Source organism: Nannobrachium achirus, assembly GCF_963921795.1.
Source record: "Nannobrachium achirus genome assembly, chromosome: 1".
NCBI classification, from domain to species: Eukaryota; Metazoa; Chordata; class Actinopteri; order Myctophiformes; family Myctophidae; genus Nannobrachium; species Nannobrachium achirus.
This window is the reverse complement of record NC_137810.1, coordinates 11,035,286-11,060,584: the sequence shown is the minus strand read 5'-3', so window position 1 is coordinate 11,060,584 and position 25,299 is coordinate 11,035,286. Positions and strand designations below refer to the sequence as shown.

The 25,299-nt window shown below is 42.3% G+C and overlaps 1 protein-coding gene across 1 annotated transcript; it reads right to left on the bottom strand.

Moving 5' to 3' along the window:
* Positions 1-2,254: 2,254 nt before the first annotated feature.
* Positions 2,255-23,605, bottom strand: LOC308286097 (protein-glutamine gamma-glutamyltransferase K-like; the record flags this gene model as incomplete). The annotated part of the gene is made up of 13 exons (XM_080727055.1): positions 2,255-2,399; positions 3,109-3,245; positions 6,077-6,237; positions 7,478-7,762; positions 9,780-9,933; positions 10,767-10,959; positions 12,005-12,143; positions 13,303-13,480; positions 13,967-14,074; positions 14,854-14,972; positions 17,395-17,646; positions 22,048-22,242; positions 23,329-23,605. 13 exons carry the CDS (start codon positions 23,603-23,605, stop codon positions 2,255-2,257), a joined length of 2,343 nt encoding a protein of 780 aa, XP_080583181.1.
* Positions 23,606-25,299: the final 1,694 nt, after the last annotated feature.

Here is a 25,299-nt window from a genome sequence, read left to right as displayed (position 1 = left end):
TTTGTTGTGACTCTTCCAATATGGCGTTTTTTTCCCACTACACAACAGAAAGACTGGTAGGCGAGGTTACTACACAACAAGAGCTGATCGGTGAAGAGCTCATTGAGGGCGGAGTTAAACATATAGTGATTCTCAACCTGTGGGTCGGGACTCCCAGGGGGGGTCGCCAAATTATTTTTAGGGGGTCCCCAGATGATTAACCTAATGTGCAACATTGTTTTCTTATACAAACCAACATAAATTTTAAGTGCATATGAGGGTATCTGCACATTTCTAAAGTGACACTTTAAGGACTTTTAATGCCAAATTGTCAAATATTAGAGGCAGAAATTGTGAAAATAGCAGATCTACAAGCTCACAACGCCTCTCACAATAGAACCGACAACAACAACCTGTGTGTGTGTGTGTGTGTGTGTTTGCGTGTGTTTGCGTGCGTGCGTGTGTGTGTCACGCATTACATAAATGTAATAAAAAAAAAATCAGACCACATTTACATGTTGAATGAAATAAAGGAAGCGTAACACGATGGCCTCTACTTTGTCACAATTTAATGTAAAATATTTCATAAAACAGTTTCATACAACATTTGTAAAAATACATGGCAAAATATAATATATAATAATATTGTAAATACATACAAATATTTACATTCATTTAAAAAGTACCAATTTTATTCAAAGAATTGGCTATCTTTTTTACCGGCCACTCTACACAGACTTGTGCAACTTGGAACCTCTGGAATTATTAGTTCAAGAACTTACGTTCACTTTAGGGAAAGTGAAAATTGTCATAGACTAATACTGAGTTTCACAGAATACTATAAATCCTACCACTGCCACTATACTATTTGACAAATCTAAAAAAATCCAAACAAATAGTTTGATCATTCAAGATTGTGTTTCAAAAACATTTTCATATCTTTCCAAGATTTCAAGTAGGCTAGATGAATACAGGGGTTAAAGTGGTTAAACTGGGTTAGGGTCGAGGACCACTGAGGGTCCTCAGACCCCAGTTTGAGAACGACTACTGTTAGCAATGTGCAGTACCCCTCACATTTAGACTGTTTTCTCTTCTCTACCCTTTTGAAATTAAATATTTACATTTCAAGCTATACAAAAAAAAAAACATTGCAATAACTGTATTCACTGCAATGCTGCAAAATGCTAGATGTGGCCATCAAGTCTGAACCTTTTCAAAGTTTCAATACAGAGATTAAATAAATCCATGACTATACAGTAACAGTAACAGTCAAATACACAAAGGCAAAATGTGTCTGCATACAGAAAAGATGACTGATAACATTAATTTGTTTTTGTTGTAAGACTTACTTATATTCACTCATATTCATAGGCCTATATTGCATATTATGTAGACTAAATATACTCTATATTATATTAATATTCACTGTTTATAGCATGAATATACTATATTATCACATATCTATTGGCAGTAGCCTATATTCATGAATATATTCACTGTCTGGTGGTAGTTTATACATTTATACTTACTATATTTTTCTGATAATATAAGGGGATGACACATCAGTGCCCATACCCTGTAGGTGGAGTTGGCGAAAGGGCCTTTCTGTGTGGAGTTTGCATGTTCTCCGATAGTCCCCTACATAAAAAAAACGTGCAGTAATCTTGGTCTCTATAGTGCCTAGTGTGGTCAGCTAAGGCATCTGATGGGGAGGGGAAAGGAGCTGGTTGTAATAATGTGTTCCTTCCACGTTCTATGTCCACGTGCTACGTCTTACATCCCTGTCAGGTGATAAGAAGCGGCCTCATGCATTGAAGGAAGCAGGAGCTCAGTTCAGGGCTCAGTAGGATTACAGCTTAGTCATTACAGTTCCCATTAGGTAATTGGCACTGGGTGAAAAATCGGTTAAAAAATCGTGGGATAAAAAAAAAGAAATCACACTCGTGTGAACTGAGCGGTGGAGTCTGCGTGCGTGCGTGTGTGTGAATGTGAGTGTGAGTGTGACTGTGCCTGGCCTGAACAACAGTGCCCCTCCCTTAACATGTGTGGTCAGAAACGGTATTGCAGACTACATACAGACAGACAGACACACATACACGGATACACACACGGCCAGTCGGCCACGCTATGGAGACGGTGTGACCACCGCTCAAAAACCTATTGATAGTATTATTTTAATTCAGTCACAGTGTAGATATCTACGTAGTGTCAGATTCTGTCTATACATTTTAGAGTATCCCATTTCTATTCTTCTCTCTCATTTTTAGTGACCATCTCATTTGTCCTGCACAGTAATGTCAACTACGCCATGAACTTGAGTGAGCTGTTTGCAGTCCAGCGAAGCCAACAGCTTCCTGGGTCCCGGCAGCGATGGGGTGAATTGTTCCGTCCAAGTCTTGGAGGCGCTGCTTCCAATAGTACTGTGGGAAGGAAAATGACAGCGATGTCAGACTGCGTAACACGCGACACTCGTGACAGTGAGAGGTGAAAGCAACGACCGAAAGACAATTTTAACAATGAAAATAGCAGACTACAAGCTCACATGCAAAACAATGCGTTGCGAGATTGCACATCAGATTTCTTTAAAGCTTTTTATCATGGATTTTAGTTTTATTCATTTATGTATACATTTAAAAAATGTCTTTTGAGGTGAAAATAAAAATACATTTGTAGGAAACACAAAGGGATATTTATTTGCGACGCACAAAAATGGGTCCCAAGCCATCGCTTGGGAAACACTGAGCACGTGAGAATCATAAAGATAGCCTTGTGTTTCTAGGCCTGTCACAATTATTACATGATAATCTAATCACAATTATTTGACATAATCACAAGTATTTTGTCATAATCGTCATAATCGTTTCCATGTTGAAAAATGTTCATATATTTTCAAACATGTTCAAAAATAGTAGATGTTCTTTTTTAAGTATAAAGTTGTCAAACATGCCAGTCATTTCTTTGTATATTTAGGTGGTGTCTTGTGTGTCATATCTGCCATGTGCAACTTCAAAGCCTAAAAGCCAAACGTCAGGAAAAAATGTCATTGTCAGCGACAAAAACACAATAAAATCGCCAATTAATGGTCATGTAAAATGTCATAATGGTGACAGCCCCATGTGTTTTCCTCACCCGACAGGGAGCTTTCGGACCGTCAGCAGACCAGGGCCCTCCAGACGAAGCACCGCGTCTTTCAGCTCCCGCGGCAGCGGGTTGGTGAAGGAGATCTCTGCCGCCATCTTCTTCCCTACCACGGCCTCTCCAATTGGCTGCATTGGAGGACACATACATAATGTAAAGCAGGGTTCCCCAATTAGTTTTCCCCAAGGGCCGAATTATGTCTAGGGTACCAAGCCGAGGACCACAACATTGCAGGGGGCGACGGTGGCCTTCCGGCTACACCAGCGACAGTTCAGATATCGTCGTTGTCGGGTGAAAATCTTGTATGTCCAAAACCGTTCCTTTTGCATTTATCATTTTAAAAATGATTTAAACTAGTGAAAACTGCCAATCTACAAGCACACAACGCCTCGCGATGCGAGGCGTTGTGTGCTTGTAGATCTGCTGTTTTCACTACTTTTGTGCGACGGCCTTGTATGATGAAGCATGACTTTGCGAAAGAACATAAAAATGTGGAGATACAAGGTTTCCACCCGACAGTGACGATATACTAGTGTTGTTGCTGCTCTTATACCACCATTATTACTGGGGTTGGTGGGGGCCAGACAGTAGCACCCCGCGGGCTGCAAATGGCCCGCGGGCCGCCTATTGGGGAACCCTGATGTACAGCATGACACCACTGAACAATGTATAAATGGAGTAAAAAATATTTTTTTTTTGCCTATAATCAGTGGTTCTCAACCAGTGGTCCAGGGACCACCAGTAGTCCTTGAGGGGGTTCCCTGCTAAATGGAGAGTTTAGGTTTCATTTTACGCTCTTGTTAAACATAGCATTTCTTGATTTACAAGAAGTCTACAAAATTAGAGAATATAAAAGAATTGTTCTTTTGATCAATGTTTGCATTTTATCTCTCCTGCCACATCAATTCAATACAGCATTGAATTGTGGACAAAATCTTATCCATCGATAACAAAATATTCCAAGTTTTGGGTCTGAGAGGCTAAATCACCTCAAATGGTGGTCCGTGGCTCAAATGTCGAATAAATAATGGCCCTTGATATGAAAATGGAACCACGTACTGCTGTAATGACAGGGACACAATTTATACTTCTGTATCACCGAATGAAAATAACACAGTTTCTTTTTTATATTTTGTCTCCCACGTTTTTTGTAACCCATTTTTCTCACCCGGTGACTACCTAACCTGTAGTCCTGGTTTCCGCTCTCCCACTGATGCCAGGGGACATTGGGGAGCACCCAGCTGGCTAGGGGGAGGTAGTAAACCAGGACTACTGCATGTTTTTGTGTGAGGGCCTATGCCCAAGGAGACACGGGGAGAACATGCAAACTCACCACAGAAAGGCCCTATCGCCAACCCCACCTAGGGTGTGGGTGCTGATGACGCGGGTGGAGGAACCCGCCCCCAACGCCCACAGCTTCCCCCGGCGGGAATCGAACCCAGGACGAACCCAGGACCTTCGACCTGTGAGGCGAAGTGCTAACCACTGCACCACCGTGCCCCGGAAATAACACAGTTTCAACTGAAAAATGTCACGTCACAAGCTTAAAGTCTGTTTACTATAAGTTAGCCATCACTCTCTGGCACAGGCATGTGCACACATATACATCAAAGGGGGCTTGAGCCCTTGCCCTTTTACCCGTCTGTAAAAGTGCCCTCTCCAGAACAATTACTAGTTTGAAAGAAATTAAAATGCCCCCTTTCCATTCAAGAGAATTACCTTTTCCAAACTCTCCTGAACTCGAATGCATAATTTTATAAATTACATTGTAATTTTCGTTTGCTTCTTTTAGCTTGTTCTTTTTTTCTGTTTCTTTTCTAAAATGTAACTTCATCTATCTCATTTTTTAGTTTCATTGTGTATTGTGTTGTTGAGTACTGACTTTTAATAATATTGCACTTGTAACTGTAAAAATCTTGTATTGTTTTTTATGTGTGGACCCCAGGAAGACTAGCTGGCTGCTATGGCAACAGCTAATGGGGATCCTTAATAAAATCAAAATCAAATCAAATGTTGAAAGAATTGCATCTCCAGTCCAGTATTGGCTTGAATCTTGATTATAGTTAGTTGTTGAGTGCGGCATCACACATCGAAAATAGTTGATCTCTATAAGCTCACATTGCGTTGCAAGATCGGCTATTTTAGGTATTTTCACAGAAAGTGCCCTTTTAGACTAGGGTGACCATATTTACGCCACTCAAACCGGGACGCAAAACACTGTTGCCTAAAACTGGGACCCTAAAAGCAATGCGCACGTTACCGCGTAACGTTCGTGCACGCGCACACACGCACCGCAGGGTTGCAAACAGACAGTGAGTGATTGACAAACAGCCTCAGCGTTGAATTCAGACACCCAAAGAATTTGTTCCTTTTTTCTGATTGGTTAGGTGAGCATGTTTTCATGAAAAGAACATGATAAATGTCTATGCAACCACTGAAAACAGCTACTATTATTTTAATTCTGGCGAAAACCAGGACAACTTTGCAGTGAATGTTGAAAACCGGGACATATTAGTGTTTTAGAGATATTTGTCGGGACACCGGGACACGCAGCTTGAAAACGGGACTGTCCCGGGTAAAACGGGACGTCTGGTCACCCTATTTTAGACATTTCAGACCCTGTCTCTCTAACATCTAACATTCTCTCTCTGCAAATTTCCGAACTCTCGTTCGGTCCAATGCTTTTCAGAAGTCCCGAGGGATATCATTTTATGGTAGAAAAGGACCTTTTGACCGAAAACGGCGGTTTCGGTCAAAGTATGGAGAGGCCTTTACCTTTACGACGAGGTCGGGGGTTCTGAGGCGGAAGCTGTACTGCGTGGGCTCACCTTTACGACGAGGTCTGGGGTTCTGAGGCGGAAGCTGTACTGCGTGGGCTCACCTTTACGACGAGGTCTGGGGTTCTGAGGCCTGGGCTCACCTTTATGACGAGGTCTGGGGTTCTGAGGCGTGGGCTCACCTTTATGACGAGGTCTGGGGTTCGGAGGCGGAAGCTGTACTGCGTGGCGATGACCTGCTGCGTCTCCCCCACCCTGCCCGACAGCGTCAGCATCAGAGCAGCCTGGTCCACCAGCTGGTCCTGGTAGTGCTTGTACTCCAGGGACCAATCCAACGGCTTTACTGTAGACCACATGACACCTGGGTTAGAATACGTACCTCAGAATACAACGAATTACAAAGTGCCATTTCATGTATTTCAGTACTTAGAGGCGACAGTTAGCCCTGTCACAATTATTACATAATCGTCTAATCGCAATTATTCGACATAATTGCAACTATTTTGTCATACTCATAATCGTTTTTTTTTCCCCGTTTTTTTTCATAAAGCTTGTAGATCGGTTCCTTCCACTATGAATGTTCTTTTTTAACCCTGCAAGGCCCGAATTAATTTCTACTGGCCAAAAAAAATCAAAAAAAATCGGATGGTGTTGTAGGAGTCCTAATCACAGGGAAATGTAATAAAAAAAAAAATAATCATGTTTTTGTAAGGTTTTATAGACATAAATCATAAATCATGCTCTAATTTGCATTTTGGGGATATTTTTCACAATATTAACATATGCACATGTTCTAGACATTCTAATGATCACGAAAACAAAATTAGGAAAACTAATTATAACATTTTTTTAAAAATGATTTAAAAAACGTTGCCAAAAAGCAACGCTGGGCCTTGCAGGGTTAAAGGTTGTCAAATATGTCAGTAATTTATTTTATATTTTGGTTGTGTCATATTTGCCATGTGCGACTTCAAAGCCTACAAGCCAGACAGACATGCAATTGACAACGACAAATACACAATTAAATCGTTAATCGCAATTATTTGAGTGACAATTAATCGTCTTGTAAAATGTCATAATCGTGACAAGCTGCATGAGGCAGCTTGATGTACGAGTAAACCCCCTGGACATGACATTGGTATGTCACAGGGAAACCATTTAATTGTACCCTTTTGTACTCTGTACAGTGTACATAGTCCAAATTCACTGTTGTCCTGCAAATAAATTGTATCTCTACATAAGACCGGGAAAGCCAATATTTTGTTTTACCTTTGAAACCAGGAAAGCAGGAATCTGTGTCATTTTAGATGTTCCTATGTATCTAGCAACATGAATCTTTTGAATACAAAGTTTAAGATTTTCTGAAAGCTGGGGTTATGATTTAGAAGATGTTTTTAAAATCGTTTTATGTTTTTTCTTTTGTAATTGAATTCCCTACTTCGTCATGGTGTCACATACTATACTATAGTGATCTACAAGCTCATCCATTAGAAGACAGGTTATTTTTCCCAATTTTCTGAAAAGTAGCATTTCTGAACATAATAAGCTTTCCACTCGTGGCAAAATTAGGCTTCTTCACTCACCCTCGTTGGGCATCAGTTCCACCTGTGTCCTGTCTGTTTTAACAGTGGCCTTGTGGACGCCTGTGTAGTACATGACTGCCACCTGGCTGTGGAGGTTGACAGTGCGCATCTGAGAGCTGTCATTTCGCAGCACAATGGTCAGCTCGGCGGCCTCCCCCATGCGAGGGCCCTCGCCGTCCATGGTCACCTCTAGAAACACGTCCTCTGCTGTGGCCGCCAAATATGTCTCCGGCTTGGTGCCGTAGCGAGAAGCCGTTTCCACTGCAATGCGCTCCTCCTCTGTGCCTGGGGATGACAATAGCAACATTATGTTGTGGGGTCCCCAGATGATTAACTTAATGTGCAACATTGTTTTCTCACTCAACATTAAACAAACCAACATAAAGCTTAAGTGTATAGAGAGGGTAGGCCTATATGCACATTTCTAATGTGACAATTTAAGGACTTTTAAGACTTTTTTAATACCTCTAAAATGGAAAATTAAACATTGGCAAAACTGTCAAATATTAGAGGCAGAAAATAGCCGATCTACATGCTCATGTAGATCTGCTGTTTTCACAATAGAACCGAGTAAACAAAATGCAATGCCTCAACTCTTCCGACTCCATGTAGTGCTCATCAGGTTGGGGGGTCCCAGTTCAACTATGATTATTTTGGGGGTTGCGGCCTGAAAAGGTTGAGAACCACTGCAGTATATGAACAATAGGCAATATTATTCCCTGACTTGAAGGACTAGAAGTCACATCTCATTATTGCATTATTGTCAGGTCGCAAGTAAGTTACTATGAAAACCTCCACCGGCTGTCTGTCAGTCAGTCAGTCCCTCCGCCAGCCAGTCCCTCCGTCTGTCCGTCACATCACGTCACACTTATGGCCCTACTCTTATCTCCGGCACCGTTGCCCCTATCCATGCCAAACTTTGCACACACTCCTTGGCTGGCAAACCACAACCTCTGCTCCTGATTTCTCACATGCCTCTCTTCTAGCGCCACCATGAGGTTGCTAAGGCCAATGTGTGCATGCATGCGACCTGACGGTCGCTTATCTCCCGATTAAGGAGTCTTACTGGTCAAACTCCATTTTATTACTACTAGAATTTACTACTACAAGCTCACAACGTGTCAAACCAGTAAGACTCCCTAATCGGGAGATAAGCGACCGTAGGTCACTTATCTCCACAAATAGGGCAAACATTTTTTATTCCATAAACTTCCTGATCCATGTTGATGACATGAGTGTAGACATACTGTGTAGTGATTTTCGGGCCAAAACTGTAGGAGCAGTGGCCAAAAATGTGTTTTAAAAATCGGCCTGTAGGTGGCGCTAGAAGAGGGCCATGTGAGAAATGAGGGGTGGGCTGTCCGCGTTGCCTTGGCGGACGAATAGGTACTGGCCCCGGCTCTCCCGGACGCTCCTAGCCTGAGTTACGGCATTTTATGTGAGCTGCAGTGGCAGGGGGTCCTCCACTGGGGGCGCCACCACTTTTGCATCCGTTCTGGAGCACCAGGAGTGGGTGGTCCCCAGGAATTCCCCGTGAGCAGCTCCGTTGGGGTGGTCATTTGGTCATTTTTGCACATTTGGTATTTTTTTTACACCTGGGGGTCCCCCAGGGACCTGGGGGTCCCTGGAACTCCGGGGGTCCTTGGAGGTTGTAGTTTGGCAGGCAAGGAGTTTGTGTGGAAATTTTGGCATGGATCGGGCCAACGGTGGCCGAGATATGAGCAGGCCAAAAGTGTGACGTGTGAGGTGTGACTGACGGACGCACGGACACCTCGAGCAGCTTTCTGTAGTAAGATGCGACCTACGGTCGCAATGACACATCACAAGCCTAAATAAAGTCTGTTCTGTCAAGCGATGGTCATCTGACCATACATAAGTTAGCCATCATTCTCTGGCAATCTTTTCATTGTGATGGACTCGGCTAAATCACGTAACTCATATTCAGCATTTCATCACTGTCGGGCAGAAACCTTGTATCTCAATATTTCAGCTTTTTATTAGTTTTAGTTTTTGTAAATGAATGCCTTAGCCTACTTCATCGCATGATAATCATGTCGCACAAATGGAGTGAAAATAGCCGATCGTGGTGCATTGTAACTGTGTAGATCGGCTATTTTAGCAAATTTGGTTTTATAAATATTTAACCAATGACAAGTATTAACAAATGCTTGTGACAAAATAACAACTAGGCTAATGATTGGATTCACTGGAACACAGATTCTTTTTTCCATTTCCTGAAAAGTAACGGTTTTGGACATGCAAGGTTCCCGCCCAACAGCAGTGATAGTGTTTTTGTGGATACCTTCGGGATGTTTGTAATCATGTGTGATGTCGTGGCGCTCGTCAGAGCCCACAGCCTTGGTGCTCATATTGTGACCCACAACCTTCTTCTCGCTGTAGATCTGAGTGAAGGTGCCGTCCGCCTGCCTCTGCCAGTAAATCTTGTCACTGTTCACCTGCAGGTGAGCACAGAGTGATGAGGGGAATGAGTCTGACTCAACACACGTTCTTGAAGTGGATATGATGGCAACTATAGAAAGATGCAATTGGATATTGCGAGTGTGGTTGCCGTGGTCCTCTTTCAAGTCTTTGGGGGAAATTAATTCACTAATATGTGAATAGCCATATACCAGAGATCTCTGTGTCAGCCCATGTCCCTTTCATGCCCATATATGAAGATCCCTGATGTCATCAATATTAAGCCCATATCTTGGAATGCCCATATTTGGACATACTGTGTCATTCTCATGTGGTCTATATATAGACATACTCTGTCACAGCGGCGTCAGTTCAGAAAAAGCTAAGGTATGGCAACATGACTGGTGTCTTGCACGAGCGCCCTCGCGCGCGTGCAATATCTGAGAAAAGTTTATTTGTAATTAAAGTCAATTGAGAAAATTGTCGATTTGACCTATGGCCCAAGTGCCTTATACTTTGGATTAAACACTTAAGTCCCAATTTAAGCTGAAGCTTGTAGATCTATTTTTGCTATCTGTTGCAGGGCTTAAGTGGCTGTGAGCTTGTAGATCTTTTTTTCATTAATATTTTTATTGGAAGTTTAGGCACATAGTCAGTCACATCTGTACATATAAAACAAGCTTATACAGCAATATAACTATGTAGATCTGCCATTCTTGAAAGTCTTTGAAAATGTTTGAAGATTTTAAAAGAAAATGTTAATGTTTTGAAACATTCAATGAAAAAAACAAACAGGCTATTGTACCTATAAGAAAGAGGCCATTATAACTTCATGACAAATCAAGAAGATGGAAACGGGCGTCACACAAACCTCAGCGAAGACGAAGGGACAGTCGTGCTTGTAGAACACCTGGCCGTTGCGGATGGCAGCCAGAGAGGCGGGCCCACAGCGGAAGGTCCCCTGGCTGGTCTCCTGAGGGGTGGCGTCCACCGCCTGCCAGCCCCCCATGCCATGGGGCAGGTCCCTGCGCTCCATCCAGCAGTCGTTCCATACGTGGAAGTTCCTACAGCAAGGCAGAGGGGAGGAGGGCATGCTTTTCAGCAATATTACATGAGAGGGTGTGCTTTATCATGATTATCGGCACGCCAGCCTTGCTGCAGGCTCCGACGAGTTCCGTATATAAAAGCAGTTCTTTATCATGATTATCGGCAAAGCACGACCCTCGAGTGTAATATTGCGATTATACAATAGTTACCCTTAAAAAAAACATGTTTATTTCATTGTAATTAAGGTATTCGATAGAAATGTGTACATTTATAATGCCAGATTTCACTTCTATGTCCCTGAACTTCACATGAAAACTGCTAGTGTAGCATAATAGTGCTGGGACACGCAGCCCGGCAGCTCTTTCGCGACCGGCACAGCTGATTTCTTTTGTTTGATGAGACCCGCTCTGTAATGCTCGTTATCATCACGGTTAGATAGCTATTTCAACCAATCAGATTGCTTCGTCGGAACTACCTGTTGTATAATATGAGCTAAAGCTCAAGGCACATTATGATTAAAGGTGATACACCATGAAATTTCACTTTTCCTATTTTAAAACCTTTTTTTGGGGTCCCACTAGCACCTTCTATCCTCACAAAGTCCCATTTCTGACCGTTGTGTCTTTCTCTGGTTTTGGGAAGGCGGAGGTTAAAAGCATCCCACGGGTTCTCAAAACACGGCTGTCCAGATTTGCTGCCGTCGCTGACGTCAGCGACGGACGTTTTTTTAAGAAGAAAAAAAAAATCAATTTTTTGGCGCAGTTCAGGCCAAAGGTGATACTCCAGCTGAAAATGCTCTGAGAGCCATTCAAAAATGAGAGAGGCTCTCTATTCAGGAGTGGTAATTTAGCCTCAAACCTTTTGAAAAACGTTTTTGGGACATAAACAATATGACATAAATACTTTTTAAATGCATGGTGTATCACCTTTAAAATATAGTGTAGGGTAGACTAGACAAGTGATTTTCAAATGGACTCAGATTATTGGCAGATTAAACATAAACAACATAAAGATGATATGGCTAAAAGAGCTGTCATCATAAACTATGACATCACCACCCACCATATAGAGTCTGCGTTGAGGTAATCTAAAGGATCCAGGTTCTCGTCAAAGAACACGTCGATGGTCAAGGAAGTGTCTGTGTCGTGGGCCGAGCTGTAGTTGGTCACACTGCGAGTGGGAATGCCTAAACACCGCAACACTGACAAGCACAAGAAAAACACATTAAACAACTTAAGACCTTAACACGTTGCAAGCCGCGGCAGAACCCTCTGAACAGAGGTAGCGCCGAAGAAATAAGCCATTTATTTACAAACATGTTTTAAAAAAACAAAGCCCACATGATAACAACACGTAATGGAGTGCTCGATACAGCGTACATATTCATCCTGCAGAGGTCGGCGATCTTACTTTGGCGAGGCGGAGGGGAGATCAATTCCATTCGTTTACGTGCGGCGAAGCAGGGAAAGGAGCGATAGAGAAGTGGCGCCCGAACGTGATTGAAACCGCGATCCACGAACAGAGACAAAGAGTAGCCATCTTGTGTGTCTTTCTTGTTGAGTTTCAACACTGGGGAGAGTTCATGGCCACTCCTGGCCAGCCATCCATCCAGAATGTGAGTCAACGGCGTGGCCTGCTGGATATTACGAGTATCACACCCAGCACCAGAAAATGTCTGTGAGAGCATATTAACCGTTTCAGATAGCTCCAAAAAGACACAGAGAAGAATTTCCGATGTTTTTTTTAAAAATTATTATCATTTATATCAAAAGTCCGGGAATAGACGTGTGGCTGATGGGACCCAGTAGGAAGTCCGAGGGAGTACGACCAGGCTTAGAAGGTGTTAAGATGCTTTGTTGTATGACTAATAGCAGAAACCAATCTACAAATTCTCAAAACATTTTCTAAAATATGTTATTTTAGACATTTTTTATAAATATGTTATATATGACCCTTCTGTTCATGTTCATTTTGCTGTGCCAAATTGAAGAAATCTCACTTTGCAATCACCTACTGTATAATGACATGCCCAAATTCCCAAAATAGGGACACAAATTTGAAAGTGGTTAATATCTGTGTCAATCACTTGAATGTCACATGCAGGCCCGATGATAACATTGTTTTACAATATAAAAGGATTTGCCCCCTCGTCATACATCGTCTACAAGCTCACAATGCATCGGTATGCAACGTATTGTGAGCTTGTAGACATTCTGCACATTGAGTACTGTACTTTTACTTTTGGTACTTTTTGGATATACGGGAATTCGACTTGCAACAGAGAACATTGCAGCATTGATACTTTTACTTACAGTAAATAAAACATGCGAGTACTTCTTCCATCGCTGTACATGACTAACCTGTGGTGGTAACACCAGCAAAGACCCAGCACTGTCCGTATTTGACAGGGTGACCTCCAGCTTTGTGGTAGGCCTTCAGGATCTCCACACTGCCGCTCCATGCGGTGGGAGAGGTCCCTGCCGAATAGTCCCCTGACCAGTTCCCCGTCACGACACCGAAGTCATCCACAGAGTTGACCTGGGATTCAGGCGGTGGAGCGCCATTTATTTATTTTTTAACTCAGAATTGAAACACCAGCTATATTTGATGACCATAAATAGTGGGGACGGATGAACGTATATGAGGATGTTAATTTGAGGACAGAATTTAGCGGCATTCCCACCAGGCACGGTAAAGATAACTATAACTATACTTATCTTTAATGATAATTATGTCGGTGTTCACATCAATTATGTCGGTGTTATCGTTGTGTTATGAACGCTAACATCCACATGAGTTGAGAACGATTTTTTAAATTATATCCTCCTTATCTTTATCGTGCCCAATGGGAATGGCGCTTTTAGATTAAACTTTTCAAACACCTGCACATGGGTGGAAAGTGACTCATTATAAAGTATTCAAAAGTACAAATGACAGGATGTTCTAGTTCTCTTTCCACCCCAGCGTGTGCATTAAACACCTACATAGTGCATCCTTTGCATGTACAGTAAATGAAAGGCTCACCATGGCGGAGACAACTCGCACCACATTAACAGGGTCTCCCCAGCCGGATGGAGGCGTTCCACTCTTCTCCAGGACGTACAGGCATGCAGCCAGCATCCCTTCGTCAAACTGATAACACACACATGGAAAACAGAAGGAGAGTATCAGTTGTCTCATCTCACACTGACGGGCAGAAACCTTGTATCTCCAAGTTTCAAATTTGTAAGTTTTTTCTTTTTTTTACAAAGTAAAGCCCTACTTCATCATATAAGGCCGTCGCACAAAAGTAGTGAAAACAGCAGTTCTACAAGCACACAATGGCTCGCGGTGCGAGGCGTTGTGTGCTTGTAGATCGCTGTTTTCACTAGTTTAAATCATTTTTTAAATGATAAATACAAAACGAACGGTTTTGGACATACAGTACTTAAGGTTTCCATCCAACAACGACGATATACTATCAGCGTCAAACACCCAAGCAAAAAGACTGCACATTTTTCTTAATCCATACTCTGTCGTATGACAGTGTTTCGTATCTACACGCTCACAGAGTGCCGCGGTGCAAGTGCAACGCGCTGAGAGTTTGTAGATCGGATACAGTGGTTTATCTCTATCATGACTCATGAGTCTTAGTCATCTTGTCGCTGCTCAGCTGTATCAATTGTTTCCCTCTATACATTTGATTTAATTAATCACTCAGGGGATTTCCAGTTCCAGCTTCATCCAGCTGATGGCTGTTCAGATGGTCATGATGAACCCTCGGAGGGGCAGCTGTTAGGGGCTCAGGGACACTTTGATACATACAGTACGTATACTGGGAGGAACGGGAAGCGAACCGATGACTTTGATTATCAGACATCCTCTCCACCCACTAAGCTACAGCTGTCCTATAAACGGGGCTTTTCACTTGCCTGGCCATAGTTCCATGTCCTTGCTCCAATCTGTTGCTGTGTGCCATAGTAGAGCCTGCCAACATCGTTCAGCACATACTCCCCTCTCTCGTCCTCATCATCCATGAACACTGCGTCACCTAATAGTCAGAGTGGGAACAAGATAGGGCTGGTCAATTAACTGAAAATACAGCATAACAAAACCGATATTTAGAACCAATAACCTTGCTCGTGTGGATTATTTGATTTGACACATAATGATTTCAACTCATATCGTCCCGCCTTCAACAAGAATAATTAGATTCCCCAGTGTAAGATTTGAAATCAAGCCCTCGCTTGATGTCATTTGTTTGAGCTGAGGGTGGAGTGCACTTTCTCCCTGTGTTTCCACGGAAGGGTCCATGACACACATTGTACACAGTGAGAGAATGAAAGAAGTCGATGGTGACCAGCTGGAAAACCTTCCCCTTCCACTTTTTGTTCTTGCTTCCTTGTGGTTTTGGGGCAATCATAGATAAACATGACCTGAACTGCCACCCAGACATACTGAAATCCAAGAACATGGTGTCGAACCTAAGACTACATTGTGTAATAAGCGGTCCCTGCCAATAAACAAGGGGAATTGCGATAAGACGTTGTTGTGCCAGACTGACAACAGGCTTTAGAAAGGAGCACATGTTGGTCAGCATTACGTCTCAATGAAACCTTCATACAAATGGATATTATTCAGGCCTTGTGACTATCAAAAATATTGTACAATGCAGCTTGCCCACATACAGTTTGAAAACAAGAAGCACTGAGGGAGAATAGGCAAGGGACTGCTCTGATTATACATCAATTAAGCCTGTAACATTGCAATCAGAACACGTGATTGCATTATCATAAAGCTTGATGAGATGATGATCTTCCCAAAGCATTGTATCCCACTTCAATCAAGTATAATGTCACACCGCAGATTTCCCATGTGACCTCCAGTTTATTTCCCTTTTGGCTCAGCCCAGGGTGAGGTTATGGTTCAGTAATCCACTCTGAGCTGCACCTCAAACAGTTTGGAAGCTAGTAAGCTACAGTAATCCAGGGGTGTTTGCCCGTACATGTATGTCATCAAATTGTAATTGTGTGTGTGTGAGGGAGCAGCTCTCGTATTAAACCTGTCGCCCATATTTTGGGCATGCCATAATAGAAAGAAACTTTCACAAAGTTTCACAATTGTTAAAATTGCGAAAATACCCACACAACAGGTCGCATGGCGAAGCATTACGAGCTTGTAGTTCTGTTATTTTAGCTAATCACAGCATCACAGCTGGCGGTTAATATAATTAATAATGGGTGTGTTAAAGATTTAGGTGAGTGAATGTGCATTGACACACCTGGTGACTACTGTATAAGCTTGCACAATGGTACACCCATGGCTCTGGGCACACCTAAATCTTAACAAATCCATTCATAAATTATTAGCGGCATGTGTTGCTTACTAGCTTGGCATATTTTTAATCAGCTGTCTTCTTTTTTCATTTTTTTTAATCATGAACTGGAAAACAGAACTACAAAAACAGACTTTCATGAACCCTGAGAAGTGGTATTAGTATTATAGTGAAGTACATTCAAAATGACGCATGTGGCGTGCTGGTTTAAGCAACTAGCAGGGCTATGCCTCATTGTGACGTTCCGGCTTTGAATCTGTCTGTTGACTCATAGCCACAGTTCATCCTCTCTCTACTTTCTCCTTCTCCTGGTGACAGGTGCTTCCAACAAGCACCTGTCACCAGGCTGTCCTGATGACACAGGCCGCCACATACTGTAGGTGTAGGGGCTGTGTGCTGTACAATTATATGACTTCAGGTGCACACCACTGCTGCTGTACTGGCACTATAATTTATGCATATATACTCACATTTGTTATTATATCGGCAGCTTTTTTTAACAGCATAATTGTATTGATAATTTCTTTAATTATTTTAAACCATGCACCCTATGCACATACAGTATATGTTATTATATCTGCTGCAGATTTTAACTAATCACGCTATATGTTACACTGCTTATTTTGTTTTCTTTCTTTCTCTACTTTGATCCTTTCTCGAAACTGCAAATGATTGGAGCTTGTAGTTAGGACACCTACTTTTGTTACACTTGTACTGTAAACTCTACTGCACCCATGATCCTCTTTTCAAGAGGCTCTTTTTAGAGGGTGACCCTGAAACTTTACAGAATCTGTGAAGTTCTGTGATGGGGTTTTTGTTCATGTTTCCATTATAACCAGAACCAGGGATAATTCGAGAAAAATAGATGATGGCTAGATTTGAACTTAATATTTTAGCTTTTCGTGAAAACGTTTGAAAGTACAAGTTCTGAGTTCTGGGTTCCAAGAACACAAGGATAGTGCCACCTCCTGAGCAGGGCCCAAATTAGGTTCAGAAACCGAGCCGTAATGTAAGGAAACAAATCCAGAACCCGTGAAATACGTTTCACTGCACGGCAAAGTTCACTTATTTCACTTAGTAGTCGAAAAGAGTGGAGAAACTGGAGCCCTGTGTGCAGTAAATCAAATCAGATATTCACCTTCACACCAGGGATTGAACAGCATGTAGATGTCGTTGGCGGGGTCATGCTTGGAGGTGGCTTCACCCTTCGGACATTGTGTCACCACGGTGAGTTGGTAGAGGCCGATAAGTGCCGTGGGTACCGAGTTGACTGACAACTGGACTTTGTTGCCTTCCTCTCGCACAATTTTTGCCTCCCAGCGGTCGTCCTCCAATCCGTCCACCAGTGGAATGATGACGTGCGTTCCCCTTGCCACTGTAGGCAGGGGTCCTGTACAGAGGAGACACAAGTCATAGCAGATCACGACAGAGAGCATTGGGACCCAGGGAAATGTAGAGGAGTTTCATTGACCTTTATTTATGATCCTGAGGAACTGAGCCTGTACCAACATTTAACCATGTTGATAACCAGTACACTAGATGGAGAGAAAGAGCATTTTTTAAATCCTCTCGCCGTGGAGTAGACCTACAGTAGGCTTGGTAAATTGTAACAGTGAAACAGAGTGAATACATACCTGTACTCTTTTGGGTAGAAACCATGTCCAAAACCATTACTTTTCAGGAAATGAAAAAATAAAAATAAATACCTGTTCCAATGGATGCAATGTAGTTAATTATTTAGTCCCCTGTTGGTTCAGTATTTATAGAACCCACTGACACAATGAAGCACTTTCACTTTCACCATCAAAAGTTTTCAGAAATAGAGTTAGCAGTTCTACAAGTGTTTTGAGTTTGTAGGTCGGCTATTGTCGCTACTTTTGTTCTTGTATGACCAAGTCACTCTAGATAGATAGATAGATACCTTTATAAGAAGTATAGGAGTATCTAGAAGTATAGGGCATTAAAACATAAACCGTTTAAATATGGAGATATAATGTTTCTGCCCGACAACGACAATATGAGGATCTGTCCTCTCTGAGAACCTTCATGGTAAATGTTTTATAAGGTTACTTACAGTGTTGGCAAATCATGACCTGAACGGCAGTTCAGCACAATGCTGACTGAGTCTATATGGTTTGATTCCACCAACACTGAATCCCTTGTATTCTGTGCCAGACCTGCATTCCATCATTTATTATAGGGTGTGTGTGGGAAAACATAAAGAGAAAAAAAATGACATGTCAAAATGTCATTTATGAAAATTAAAACTCTTTCAAGCAAGCAACACACACGCACGCACGCACGCACGCACGCACACTCTCTCTCTCTCACACACACACACACACAGACGCACGCACGCACGCACGCACACACACACACACACACACGCACGCACGCACGCACGCACGCACACACACACACACACACACACACACACACACACACACATAATGATAGAAGGGTGATACCAGAACAAATCGTGCAACCGTTTGCAACAATAAACATTCACAAATTGAACATTTTCATTTGTTACACTGTAACTTGTGGCTTCTAATGTTTGTTTTCATGTATTTGTTATTTGTATGTTGTTGAAACTTTTCTTATTGATGCTATTTTGGACACTTTTCCCTCGAAAAAGAGATCTTATATCTCAAAGGAATTTACCTGTATAAATAAAAAGATTGAAATGCAACAAGCTCACATAACGTGCAGTCGTGCACTCTCGTGAGGATCTTTCCTTCTTGCAGCTGCTATAAATAAAAGCTTAGCTTCGGGTCTGATTTAATGTGCTGCTATTATTATAGCAGCTGACAGCGCTCAGCACAGACACCCAGGCACTTGTACACACCATGGGTGTGAAAACTGGCATCAATAAAAAAAATATAGACACTAATAGACACAATCTAGAATAAACACTCTATTCAAATCACGCAAGTATAGCACACTAGAACATATCATTGGGGTGGAAACCTCATTACTGGTGCGTCAAATTCAAAAGTAGCAGACCTACTTTTTCTTTTTACATTTTTAACCCACGATTTTGTAACCCATTTTTCACCCAGTGCCAATTGCCTATAATATAATACTGGGCTCTGCTCTCCCTCTGCTAACCTGGGGAGAGCCCCGAACTGAGCTCATGCTTCCCTCAGCAGACCTACTTTTGATACTGTCGTTTGACATTGTAGAACAGGGGTGGGCAACTTTATTTATGTCGAGGGCCACTATATTTCCACCTTCACTCCAGAGGGCCACATTGCATATTGCTACGTCCTACTTTGTCATTCGTATCTCATACAAACAAAGCAAAAAAATAGCAGATCTACAAGCTCAAAACGCATCGCAGTAGATCAGCTATTTTTTTTGCTTCTTTTGAATTGGAATCCTGAATAATCTTTTGTTATTTTTGAATTGGAATTCATTTCAAACACATTTAATTATATACACATGTTAACTTTATGAACTTAAATACAAATACTATGGACATAAAAAATACATTTTAATACTACTATACTAGTCATTAAGCTACTAATATAGACTGACGGAATTAAAGCAGGTCATGTTTGGAATTGTAACAGCTGAAATCAATAATATATTCAGTATTCCGGTATTAACCTGAGGGCCGCATTGGCCCCCGGCCCGCCAGTTGCCCATGTATGCTGTAGAATGATCCAGTAGGGCATTCATTTACATGGGGGAAAATACAAAAAGGTTAAACCCTTACGGGTCACATTTTTGGCTCCATTTGTACATCCTTAGTGTTAAATTAACACAGAGGATTTCATAGTGTAGTCATGCAAGCCATACGTACAAACAAGCCAGTTTCAGATCACTCCTGGGCATATACAAAATTGAAAACACGTGAACATCTGACAGTCCACAGACCTAGACAGGCCATTAAGACTTTTGTCTGGTGAAAAAAGAAAAGAAAAGAGAAAAAAATAACTATATATTTGAATGTTTTAAACTGGTTTGTACTGGTTTGTACATGGTGTTCAATCTGTAATCATTTCTTGTGAAAACCCGAGTTAACAGGTTTCCATTTAGATCACTCAGGGGGCATGTGTCACACGGTAGGGCATTCACCAAATATTCGTCACTATTCGACGTTGTTCACCGAAGTCGAATATTCGCTTATTTTAATTTTTTTATTGTTTTCTCTTTAAAAAATATATAGTTTATAAAGCTTGGCGAGATAGGAAGTCATAAGAATGAGTTGTTAATGCCCCTGGTGGATGGCTTCTCAAACCTTTTTAGGACGTGACCCCCAAAATAAACATATTTGAACTGGGGAACCCCACCCTGACAAGCACTTGGAATTGTAGGTATTACAATTAATGTGACTCGGTTCCGCAGATAAATATTGTGAAAATAGCAAATCTACATGCTCACAACGCCTCGCAACGCGAGGCGTTGTGAGCATGTAGATCGGCTATTTTCACAATGTTCGCCTCTCGCTTACTTAATATTTGACAGTTTGGCCAGTCCTGACGAATATTTGACTATTCGAATACTTTGAGGTCGAATAATTTGAATACTAAAAATCACTATTCGTGAATGCCCTATCACACAGTCACACCTGCAGTGACTATGACAGACAATGGTGCTCCTCTTTATAAAGAAAAACAAAAAACAGTGTATTATCATCACATGACCCGATGAAGATCCACAACAGGATGGAACCCACCAGTCCATGTGCGTTACCTTTCATCTGTGGTTTCCTCACTTCCTAACCCTAACCCACTTCCCATAATCCCCTTGGTCTCATGACTCCTGTTATCATCAGGTGCGTTCCTTCACATGGTCTCCTGCCTTGTCCACAATGAACATCTCTATGTTGCCAAGTTTATTATTAGTTTTTATTTATATATTTCCCCCACGCCTATACTCGGTTGCGAATATACTAATTTTGAATACACTAATATTGGACAAAGCTTTTGTCAGTTATCCTCCAAAAGCCTGGGGTAGCTCACAGTAGTTATATTAGGGCTGGCCCTGGCTTGCCTGGCTGGGACTACAGTCGCCCCTAGCTAGTAGCTATACATGCTGCTAAAGGTTTAGACTTCTCATGGCCCACCAAGCTTCGCTCACCTCCTCCCTTCTCCTTTCGCCTCCTCTCTCTCCTCTCCATTTGTATGCATTCAAGACCCAACAATACATGTTACATACCTTACTTTTTGTACTTTCTCATTACTGAGCACTCAGGTGTGGGTCGACGTTCGGTTACCATGAAATATGGCTAAGATGCAGACTGTTAAGGGCTTTGCACACAGGACCATTGCGTTTTTTTTTCTTTTTTTTTTTCGTTTGCTGCATGAGTAAAACGCATTGGATTTGGTGTGCAAGGCTGTGCGGAATCGGCACTTCGGATCCAAAAATGAGTCATAAAAGGAGTCAATGGGTTTTTGCTGCATGCGACAAGACGCACAAATCGAACTTGGCAAATTCGGACGGCAAATTCGGAGCCGCTGTGCATGAGGTCATAGAGAATCATTGTTTTCTTGTTTCCGTGTGAAAAAAAACACGAGTCTGTGGTTGTTGTTATAGTTGTTATGTTATTTTTATGCCCCCTGCCAAATTCAAGGCAGTCAATGGCCGCCCACCCAAGAGCCTGGTTCTGCTCAAGGTTTCTTCCAGGGGAGTTTCCCCCACCGTAGCCAAATGCTTGCTCAAGGGGGAAAACCGAAGGTCTCTGCTCTATTATGTGATGTGTCTTGAGACAACTACTTAAACCTTAACTAATTTACATAAATTAGGTTGAACAGTTAGGCTAATATGCAGGCAACAGACTGACCTGTTTTGAGTTCGAGGTGAAGTTTGTCATTTTCTGCGTTAAACGGTCGCGAGAGCTCAAGCCACATCTGGAAGGTCTGCCCGCGGCGGAGGATGAGGTTGTTGCCGTGGTAACGATCTGTGCGATGCTCCGTGCGGTTCTGCCCCGTCTGGGCCTTCATCAGGTCTATGGAGCGCACCTGCAGCAAGACCTCTTCTGGGGAGAGAGAGATGGGTGTGCAAGGTGATAATTCACTGTCTGTCCATCCGTCTCTCCGGCACATATCACACTTTTGCCCTACTCTTATCTCTGGCACTGTTGCCCCTATCGATGCCAAACCTTGCACACACACTCCTTGGATGGCAACTCACAACCTCCACTCATTTCTCTCACATGGCCCTCTTCTAGCGCCACCATCAGGCCGATTTTTGCAAAACACATTTTTGGACACTGCTCCTACAGATTTTGGCCTAAAAATCACGCAAATCGGTACACAGTATCTCTAAAGTCACGTCATCAACATGGATCTGTCCCATTTCCCATATTCCCTCCTGATTGGCTATGATTGCATTCTAAAGTGTCTTTGTGTATGCGACGTGACGGTCGCTTATCTCCCGATTAAGGAGTCTTACTGGTAATTGTGAAATAATGGTCATACTGACCAGCCCTAATATGTGAGGGAAGGAAGACGTCTTCCATAACTGAGTCTTCTCTTTACAGGGTTCCCACACATTTTTACCAATTAATTTCCAAAACTTTTCCAAAACTTTTCCAGAATATTTAACCCAATTTCCAGGACTATATAACAATAATTCAGCTCAATAACAGGTCGCTTACTCCTATGCGCAGTGCCCAAAGACAGGTAGCGTGTGCCAGTGGTTCTCAACCTTTTCAGGCCGTGACCCCAGAAATAATCATGTTTTAACTGGGGACCCCCCACCCTGACGAGCACTAAGAGTTGAGGAATTTTGTATAACACGGTTCTATTGTGAAAATAGCAGATCTACATGCTCACAACGCCTCGCAACGCGAGGTGTTGTGAGCATGTAGATCGGCTATTTTCTAAATTTCTGCCTCTAATATTTGACAATTTGGCCCATGTTTAATTTGTCATTTCAGAGGTATTTACAAAATCAATAACCAAAGACAATGCATAGCTATTTTTTTCCAGGAGCTTCCAGGACTCTTGATAAATTCCAAAACTTTTCCAGTACTGGAAAAATATTTTTCCAATTTCAAAATATTTCCAGGAATTTCATGACCGTGGGAACCTTTAAGTCTTTAAGTTGGGGACAAACCTACCACCGAGCCCACTGTCACCATCGGTCGGGGGTTTCTTGTCCGCTTCACCGACGCCCGTCACCTCAGTGTCTGTGATGTCGTCGTCGTCTGCTTTGGGACGGCACCAGGGGCACACGTAGTACATGCACCTGCGACACAGACCTTCCTTCACGGCATCCTCCTCTGCTTCCTCCTTTCCCTCCGCCAAGTCCTCCTCCCTCCATCCTGAAACGGAGACTTCCGGAAACCTGCCGATTCCCGCCGATCTGCGTCTGACTGACAGCGCTTCTATTGGCATCCTGAGAGAGAGAGAGAGAGAGAGAGAGAGACTGAGAGAGACTGTGAAAGAGAGCGACAGAACGAGAGAGATAGTTAGACATAACGAATATTTAGAACCAACGACCAATAATGTGATGTTGCTCAATCGAATAATCGAGAAGGATTTTTAGAAATATATCGTCGCTGTCGACCAGACACCTCGTATCTCCAAGTTTCAAATGTGTATGTTTTTTTCATAAAGTAAAGCCCTAGCTGCTTCATAATACAAGACCGTTGCACAAAACTAGTGAAAACAGCAGATCGGCTGTTTTCACTAGTTTAGATCGTTTTTAAAATGATAAATACAAAACGAACGGTTTTGGAGATACAAGGTTTCCACCCGACAACGACGATACACATATATCAACGACATATATAGAAATTTGATTCTGTAATAATTGTCTCAATCAATTGGTCTTGATTAACCACTTAAGTACAAAAACAGCAATCTACAAGCTCACATCGTGTCACATCATGTTATGTTATGAGCAGCTTGTAGATATGATATTTTCACTATTTAAAAGTATCAATGCATTGCTGTAGGCCTACTGAAATTAAAGCACTCCAGTTCATTAACTCAAGTATAAATTTGACAGAGCAACTTTTAACTGGGGTTGAATACTATCACCTCAAAACTAGGAGTTTCTTATTGTCTTGTTGCTGTTTACAGAGGGTTTTGCCATGTAGTTATCTTGGGATGTCCACCACTGCTGCGGTGCAGCAGGGTTTCAGTAGGGTCACAGAGTGATTCTGTGAAGAATGGCACAAAGAGGACATCTTTGTGCCATTCTTCACAGAATCACTCTGTGACTCTGGTCGCCCTGAAACCCTTTCCCACACTCTCTGCATTCCTGGTCCGGCAGTGACTGTCACACTGGTGACTAAACACTGTAAACAGCCTCTGATGAAGCAACACCAAGACCAGGGGACAATTGGACTCATTCCTTAAACATTATGCCAGTGAGGGAGGACTCAAAAGAAGTCCTGATGTTGAAATGCAATCAGATAAGTCACACACAGACACACAATAGAGAGAGAGAGCACTGACAACGGACTGCAGGGGAAAGTAAAATAGGGAGTGTCACTTTAACCACAGCCCTCCTTTAAGTGGTACCTGAAAAACACTTCATTCAAGAGGTTTTATTGGCCACATGCTCATACAAGTATGTGCAGTGATATGTTGATGTGGCATATCCTACTTATTTTATGTATTTTTTCTCATCATTCTTCTGCTGTCAGTTTTATGTAGGCAATTTTTTATTGTATTCAAATGTCCTTTTGCATATTGTGTTTATTTTGCTCTTGAATAGGTGAATATGAGTTTCCTATTAGGAAGATAAGTAAATGGTAAAATGGTAAATGGTGCATTTATATAGCGCTTTTATCCAAAGCGCTTTACAGAGATTGTGCATTATATTCACCCATTCACGCACACATTCATACACCGGTGGCAGAGGAAACCATGCAAGGCACCATCCTACTCGCCGGGAGCAACTAGTGGTTCAGAGTCTTGCCCAAGGACCCTTCGACATTAACTCAGGGGGAGCCCGGATTCGAACTGGGAACCCTTCGTGCTCTAATAACGGTTTCTCTACCCCTGAGCTATGCCGCCCCACCAGTATTTCCTGTCTATTAGGTGATAGGTGTCTGTGTCTCCTATCAGGGAGCCAATCA